This window comes from Astatotilapia calliptera, chromosome 5 (genome assembly GCF_900246225.1).
Source record: "Astatotilapia calliptera chromosome 5, fAstCal1.2, whole genome shotgun sequence".
NCBI lineage: Eukaryota > Metazoa > Chordata > Actinopteri > Cichliformes > Cichlidae > Astatotilapia > Astatotilapia calliptera.
Genome location: NC_039306.1, coordinates 21,565,091 through 21,573,885, shown reverse-complemented (window position 1 = coordinate 21,573,885; position 8,795 = coordinate 21,565,091). Strand labels below are relative to the sequence as shown.

Genomic DNA, 8,795 nt, shown 5'->3' with positions numbered 1-8,795 from the left:
AGAGTCAAAACAAAACAAATAACAAAAAAAATATATATATATAGGTATTATATTACATGTTGTAAAACTCTGTTTATGTTATTGAAATTATTCTACTTAAAAAAAATCCTTCAGGACAATTATCATGTAACATTCAACACAAATGTAATAAATTCAGTCATTTTCCTATGTGGTGTCCTATTTCATTTTTGTCACCCTCCCCACTCAAAGAAATATTTTTATACTCAAAGGGGGTCGAGGATTGTATTCATGTGAGAAATTAGCCACTGAAAAAGTTAGAATAAATACAAGCACTCTTAAAGAACCTTTATTGCTCATTGTTTAAATTATAATATCACTGTAGATTAGTACAAAAACTGTGCAGTTACATAGTTGTACACAATCCATTTCACATATCCTAAAACAGGAAGTGTGACATGTTCCTCACTTTATCTTCTTTAGAAAATAGAAAACGCTGGTATGTAGTGATTTTGATAAAGTCAGTCCTCTAAACGCAAAAAACCCCATAAAAACTACATAAACCTATAACAGCCGATGTTCTGACACAGTAAATAAATCACATCAACACAACACAGAACAAAGAAAACAAAAGTAGAATAACTGAAAGTAATGGGCAAATTAACAAAGTAGGACTGTTTTTTTAACAGAATGAGATTTTGGAGCACTGAAGCCATAAGCAGATCCCTTTACGACTAATAATGACACCGGGGTGTGTGTGGGTGGGTGTGTGTGTGTGTGTGTGTGTGGGGGGGGGGTCTCTTGAGTAAAGTATAGAATCCATTACACATGCAGTTATAAGACAACACACTAAAATGGCAAAATATAACACCTATAAATATCCGGAGACAAGCACTCAAAGAGGATACAGCACAGTTAATGGTTGTCTTCAACAGCAAATTCATTTTAGACTTCACTCTAAGTGCTCTTCCAGGTTTGCTTCGTGGCTGTCTGGCTACACAACAGATTGAACTCTGAGGCCTTGGATTCTTTACAGAAACCTCATTCAGGTGTTTTGGGGGAAACTTATCAGGCCAAATAATGGTTCATTCTTAACTGAAAGGTACTGAGTGGCTGTATCCACTGCATCATGCTGATACTCGAGTAGAAAGGGCAGTCTAAGGCTGCACACCTCCACCAAAGCTTTCATCCAGATAAATTTTTTTTTAAACCAAATGAGTTTGAAAGGTCAGTGATTTTTATGTTGGCCCCAGTTTTATATATCAAGTAAAGGGGAACGGGTCACAAAACCTTGGTGGAGGTAACTACTCAATAAGTCTTTGCACATTGGAAGGGTGAAGTGGTTCAAATTGAATATGGTAGTTTGTATGTACGTATGTATTTATTTTACCAGCATTTATATAATCAAGTTAACTGAATGAGGAGTAATATCAATAACATCATACTACTACTTACTTAATCAGAGAACAAGGCTCAGAAAAGGCTCTGATGTGTTAAGAGAGTGCTGATCAATCCAAGCTGCACAGTTCAAAATCACCCTATTGACAGGCTTTATCTGTGTAGATTTCAGCTTTAGATCAGAAGAAAAGTGATGCCAGCAAAAGGCAAAACAGGAAAATCAGTTTTCCTGTGAGGTTACAGACTATTTTATTATTGGAAATGTCTAACTGTCCTATATGTTGCTGGGTATTCCTGAGCAGCTACAGCTCCCCTCCAGAGGATTCTTGTGCTTCTGCATCTTTCTTGGTTTTCCAGTGACTCAAAATTTGGCTCAATTTACAGGAGGTTCTGTATAAGCTGTAGAACCAAAAAAATATTTTATATAGTTTAAAATTCACAATATTTTGGTTTCTGTAGACAAATAGAATTATTCATGGGTAAATTACAAAAAAAACAAAACAAACAAAAATTATTGATAGAACTTCCATTTGCTGTCATAATTCCCCTCTTACAGGCTTGGTTATCTCCTCTCCTATGCTCTGGTGTCACCTTTAAAATGTGCAGCCTTTCATTTTTTGAGTAACTTTTCCAATTTGTCCCTGTAGGCAGAAAAATCAAATAATCACTTCAAGTTTATGTTCAGTGAATCCCCCTTATATAAAAAAAATAAAAAATAGGTAGGCTTCAGTACAGAAGTGTACGTACTCTATTCTCTATCTGTAAGCACTAAGGCTTGGAGGATATCCGAAAGGGAGACGATTCCCTTCACCACCTCGTGCTCATCCACTACCACCAGCCTGTGCACCTGCAGGGAACACAAGAACATCGTTGGTGTTACACTTATCTCAGCAAGGTACCATTTTTACATAAGGAACGTGGAGAGAAACTGGTGTAAGACAAACTGTACACAGACAGCAGCTTTGATAGCAGAAGTAATAAAGAGTTGTTTTTTTTTAATATGATTTCAAATTATGTTTTGAAACAATTATGACAAGAGGTGTGCACACAAATACCACACAAAAAGGCCCCGGCATGGATTCAAATGCAGGATGTTCTTGCTGTGAGGCAAACGGGGGTGTGCTATTATTATGGTGCTGATTTTTTTTAATGTATACTTAGTTCTTTAACTGAGTAGTTTGGAATAAATCACAAATTTAACAATACCTATTTTGTCCATCTACATGGCCTTGCTGCAAACCCTCGGTTTATCCTCTTTTTGAAACAATGTAGTAATATGCTAATTAGACATGTGGTAATACTGATTATAATCCTAATCCTCATTCATCTCATAGTGAGCCTTGATACAGCCTCTGAATTTCTCCTCTGCCTGAAACAAACAGCTTTAGCATCTTTCCCTTTAAGGCCACCCTCTCTTTAGCCAGCCTTCTCCTGATTTGCTGCACCTCTCAAACAGAATGTTTGAACAGCAGGTGGGTGAGGCTTCTATAGTCACAGGCAGAGCTGTGTTCCTACAATGACCATCACAGGGATATCACCTCTCACTGAAATCATACAGACCTAACAATGTATAGGTCTATACATCTATATAACAAACTTTTATATTATATAGATGGAAAGAGAACATAATGAAAGGCATAATAAGTCCCCTTTTAATGAATATTTAATTTTTCCTACAGCTGCAATGACAAAACACTGAAAGTTAAAGCTCAAAATCTGCTACTCAGATTATGCATGATAAGGAGCTTAAATAGTGGATGATTGACACATGCAGTAGATAATGTGAACAAATAATGTGTACATCCTCTTCTCACCTCAGCCTCCACCAGTCTGTTGATAATGGCCTCGAGGGTGTCATGCCTGTTGCATGTCAGCACTCCTTCAAAGTACTGTGAGCGATGCTGCAAGGCTTTGGTCACCGTCACATCCAGGTTGTTGTACGTCTTCTCTGCTGCTAGATTCTGTAAAAAGACATGCTCTTATATGATGCTTCTAATGCATTGTTCATGATTTACTGTCATCATAAAAGTGCATTTATGGTGTCACAGACAGCACAATGTGCCCTGTCAGATGGTGGTGAGACACCTAAACAGCATGCAGTGAGTGCTTATAACTTACTATAACATCAAATTTTGAGTAAATGTCCACCACTCGACCTGCGAGACAGACACAGCACAATGGAGCATAAAATTCAAGATTTCTGAGATGGTTAATGGAAAACCAACAGGGGCATCATTTCAGTCAGTCCTCATACCTTTGTCATCAACAACAGGGAGCGCTGACACTCTCTGCTCAACAAAAATACCCAGAGCTGTGTAGAGCGGTGTGTCTGCACGGACCACTGCTATGTTCTTGAAAGTCCCGATATTCAGTTCTTCTAAAGTTTGCCTCAAGAACGAGGGTTTTGGCATCTCTGCTATCTGAAAACATAACAAGCATTTTAGATAACTGAATAAAAACTGTGGGTGTTTTAGTTAAGGAAATGAGATATTCCCAGACTACTTAACTGCAGACTCTTCTCTATTCAAAACAAAAATGAAGATGGCAGATGATTTAAAGTACTTAATGCAGCTGCAGTGTGGTGAGGAGGTGAGGAGCCCCGGGGGACTTACAAAAAGCTTCAAGAACTTGAGAATCCTCTTGTGTGTGAGAATATAGAGCGTGTTCCCCGTCAGCGGGTCAATTACAGGCAATCTGTGAATCTTGTTCTTCAGCAGAGATGACACAGCATCGTACAAACTGTAACACAGAAAGTTAGTTAAAGTTATTTAGTCTGCTAAATGAGACAGAAAACGACTGAATAAAATATTATGAAGAGACACATTGATGAGCAACTTTATTAGTTACACCTGTTCAGCTGCTCATTAATGCAATTATCTAGTCAGCCAATCACATGGCAGCAGCTCAATGCATGTAGACAGATTTTACTCTGAACACTGCATGTTTGTTAGCATTTCAGAAACTGGTTATCTAATGGGATTTTCCTGCACAGACATATCTAGGGTTTTTTAATAATTAAAAAAAAAACAAAAAAAAAACACAACACTAAAAAGGTGAAAAATGCCTCGGTGATGCCAGAGGTCAGAGGAGAATGGCCAGACTGCCTCAAGCTGATAGGAAGGTAAGAGTAACTCAAACAAACACTTTCTGCATACCAACCAAAGTATGCAGAAGAAAATCCCTGAACACACAACACACTGAAGCTTAAAGCAGAAAACACTGAAAACATCTGGAGCATCGAGAGATGAAAAATATAACAAAGATCGTCCATGACTGCCGAACAGCTAGAATCCAATATCAGACAAGAATGAGACAACATTCCTCTTCTAAAAGTCCAGCAGCTTGTCTCCTCTGTTTCCAAACTGTTGTGAAAATAAGAGGCAATGATGCAACAATGGTGTTATATAGCCCTTTAAACCGCCAATCATGTGTTTTATTGTGAATCTCAGCCCATCACCACTTGCCCTATTTTTTGTTGTTGTCGGTTTTTTGGGGGGTGAAGGGGGGTGGAGGGGTTACTTTATTTTTTAGTTATTTGATTTGTATGCGAGTGTTGTGTTTATATGATTATTTGTGCAAAATGTGAATACAAAGAAGAAAAGACACACTTTTTCAAAAAAAAAAAAAAAAAAAAAAAAAAAAGGGACGCTACACATAGCTAAATATGGCCATGTCCCAACATTTGAGATGCGTTGTTGACATCGAATTCAAAATTATTGTGGGTGGGTTTGCCATGTTTGGCAAACATGCATTTCATTCGTTTTTATTTAGATTTCAACACAGGATCCCAAGGTTTGGGGGAATCGAGGTTGTATACTCTAGCCTTTCCTTCTCAATAGTATATCTATGCAAAGTGATTCTGGTCAACAAACTAACATCCAAAGGGACTTTTCAGAGTTTAATATTATAGTGCAAATAAGCATTCACAAACTTAAAATAGCACATTCTGTTACTTACCTTGCATTAGGAGATATGCTAACCAGGGGCTTGAAAGAGTCTTGAAGATACAACTCTATTGGAAATAAGAAAAGACAAATATGAATTTTCCCTTTAAGATATTACAAGTACATTATGTTACATATTATTAAAGGATTTTCACCTCTCCAGGTTTCAATTTTGTGCTCTTCCAACTCATATATCTGAACCTGAAAATTTACAATAAGTGAATGGAGGGATCAAGTAATGCAGAAACGAAGAGAAAGTGCATGTTTGACCAAAAATAAGGTAAAATATACATAACTAAAACAACCGTGGATGGAGTTTAAGTTTGAGATTTAATTGGTTACATCTATTCAGTGTCTACATCTTACCAATGGAGATTTGTAATAGCGATGAAGAATGTTAATGAAGTCTGTGATGGTTAGCATACCTGCAGAGCAGAAACAGGAGTCCATTATTATTCAACTTCTTTCTTTTCTTTTTTTTTAATTTTTAGTGCAACAGAGCCAAATGAAAGTTACTCTTACCAACGAAACACTGCTTCTTGCTATCCCATAAAGGCGCAGCTCGCACCCCGTTAGAAACAAGAGCAAAAAAGGCCTTTTTCACCTGAGGATGAATTGCACAACAGATTAAAGCTATACTAGATCATGAAAAATACATGTATTTAATTTAGGGCTTTTGTTTTACCTGAAGTGATGTATCAAACACAACTAATTTGGAGCTGGTGGGCACAAGGTCATAACAACGATGGGACTTCATAAACCTGGTGTACACATTGTGTTCTGGATCTACAGGAATGAGAATCAGCTGTCACTATTTTCTAAAAATAACTGTTTCCCAGCATGACAGACTGTGTTGCAAGCCCCTTACCTTCAATGACTGGGTCCTTCTTGCTCTCAAGATCATCAATAGTTACTGGAATCTGAAAGATAACGTTTATATCACCAAATGAAGTAATATTTTTTGGTTGCGTTCTATTATATCACACCAATATTGCTCTGACGCTACAACACTTTATTTTATACATTTTAATATTTACAATTTTTGGGGCACAAAAGAGATACATCCATACAAAGCATTTCTAGAAATAACCTGATATTTCTAGAAGTGGTTATTTCTAGAAAAATGGTTGTGTTTATGTAAAGTTTCGCAACCTGATATATTGGGTAAGATGTGGGAATGTCTGTTTTTGACATGCACGACAAAGTCAGATCTGAAGTTTATTGTTTGTTTTAAAGAAGTTTATCGTAGCTGATGTCGGAAAAAAGTTTAAAGACCGTGAGAAGTACAGCCCAATGAGTCCTCTGATAAACATGTATTCACTGGAAGTGTCGCTGACAGGTCAGCTGTTTCCAGAGGAGTCATGAAAACCACGAAAATGTGAACAGTTTCATTGTTTATGACTTGACTCTGAGACGTGGGTAACTGTACTTTAACACCGAGCCATAGACTGCACTTAAGCAGCTGGCTAAACATCAAACAGTATAACTTTGCAGTCAAATAAGATCCTCTGTAATTAGTGAGATAATTTAGTGATTTCTAGGTGTCCAAAAAGACTCGGTTACACTGACAAGTAACGAAACTTTGGAAAATAAATAAATAAATACTATAACAGAAAGGTTAGCGGAGTATTACCTAGCCTGTCAGTCAGTTGACATTACTGAGCCTGTCGAGGTGACTTTCTATTTACGCTAAGGCTCTTAAGCTGCGTCATTATGTCGCGTATTGTTACATTTGACTGGTAATTGTGACAGGTACCGGGACTGATAATTATATCCGTTTTCCTGACAACTGACTAAGCGCAATAATAAGCGGGTTGGCCCCAACGACCACTCCACCAAGAATTTGCTCGCTAGCTAGCTTGTACCGTTAGCATGCTTCAAAAAGTCGGGTAAGTTCATTTGGTTTAAACGTGAGAAAGCTGGGTGGAAAACCTCTCTGTATATGCAAGCTACTAACTTACACACTCCATGTTCCATTCGCTGATTCGCTTCTCTGTAGCCGGTTTCGTGTGCAGCTCTCCAAACCTCGAAGGTCTTCCGCTAACTAACTAACAACGATCAGCATGAATGGTTGTGTTGTCTCTGCCGTAATTGCCGTAATATTGCCGCTCTCCAGGGATGTCTTTTTAGCTCTGAAGCAGGTAGCGCTCAGGAGTAAAGAATTTGTGGTTTGTTTTATTATTGTGTAAATAAAAAAGCGTTTAGGAGTCCTATGGAATATTACTTTTAAGGAAAACTGAAAAATTCCCCAACTATTTAGAGTTACTCTGTTGTCTTGGAACTCTTGCATTCAGATGCTACGTAAAGTTTGGTTGAACAAAAAAAAGTTAACGCTTAAGAAAATCTTCTCTAGTGCTTTTTGGCTCAGACAACTTCTTACACTGTAATAAAACGGGAATGGTTGGTGATATTAAAGTCCTGTTTGTGGCACATTAGTATATGTGAGGGGGCAAACTCCTCAAGATGGGTGGTGACCATGGTGGCCATTTAGAAGTCGTCCATCTTGGATACAACTTTTGTTTTTTTTTTCAATAGGAAGAGGGCCATGTGACACATCAGACTTATTGGTAATGTCACAAGAAAAACAATGGTGTGCTTGGTTTCATCCAGTATCCGTAGTTTCAGGTGCTGTACATCTCGTATCTTCACACTATAGACAATTGCCTTCAGATGACCCCAAAGATAAAAGTCTAAGGGGGTCAGATCGGGAGACCTTGGGGGCCATTCAACTGGCCCACGACGACCAATCCACTTTCCAGGAAACTGTTCATCTAGGAATGCTCGGACCTGGCACCCATAATGTGGTGGTGCACCATCTTCTGGAAAAACTCAGGGAACGTGCCAGCTTCAGTGCATAAAGAGGGAAACACATCATCATGTAGCAATTTCAAATATCCAGTGGCCTTGAGGTTTCCATTGATGAAGAATGGACCCACTATTGTTGTACCCCATATACCAAACCATCACTTTTGTTGTTCCAACAGTCTTGGAGGGATCCATCCAATGTGGGTTAGTGTCAGACCAATAGCAGTGGTTTTGTTTGTTAACTTCACCGTTCACATAAAAGTTTGCCTCATCACTGAACAAAATCTTCTGCATGAACTGAGGGTCCTGTTCCAATTTTTTGTTTTGCCCATTCTGCAAATTCTGTGCGCCGATCTGGGTCATCCTTGTTGAGATGCTGCAGCAGCTGGAGTTTGTAAGGGTGCCATTTGTGAGTAGCTAATATCCACCGAAGGATGTTCGACTAATGCCACTCTCCAGCGACATGCGACAAGTGCTACGCTGTGGGCTCTTGCTGAATGAAGCTAGGACAGCCACTGATGTTTCTTCATTAGTGACAGTTTGCTTGTGTCCACATTTTGGCAAATCAAACACGGAACCAGTTTCACGAAACTTAGCAAGCAGTTTGCTGACTGTAGCATGGGAGTTGAGTGGTCTCGTAGGGTGTCTTGCATTGAAATCTGCTGCAGTGACCCAGTTGTGTGTGTGTGT

The 8,795-nt window shown here is 38.5% G+C and overlaps 1 protein-coding gene across 1 annotated transcript; it reads right to left on the bottom strand.

Annotated features, from left to right (window-relative positions):
- Nucleotides 1-291: 291 nt before the first annotated feature.
- Nucleotides 292-7,541, bottom strand: prkag1 (protein kinase, AMP-activated, gamma 1 non-catalytic subunit). Its single transcript, XM_026168049.1, has 13 exons — nucleotides 7,262-7,541; nucleotides 6,169-6,220; nucleotides 5,986-6,086; nucleotides 5,823-5,904; nucleotides 5,667-5,725; nucleotides 5,456-5,501; nucleotides 5,314-5,368; nucleotides 3,969-4,095; nucleotides 3,611-3,776; nucleotides 3,475-3,512; nucleotides 3,171-3,317; nucleotides 2,104-2,203; nucleotides 292-1,997 (listed from the first exon to the last, which is right to left on the bottom strand). Exons 1-12 carry the CDS (start codon nucleotides 7,268-7,270, stop codon nucleotides 2,105-2,107), a joined length of 981 nt encoding a protein of 326 aa, XP_026023834.1. The 5' UTR covers nucleotides 7,271-7,541; the 3' UTR covers nucleotides 292-1,997; nucleotide 2,104.
- Nucleotides 7,542-8,795: the final 1,254 nt, after the last annotated feature.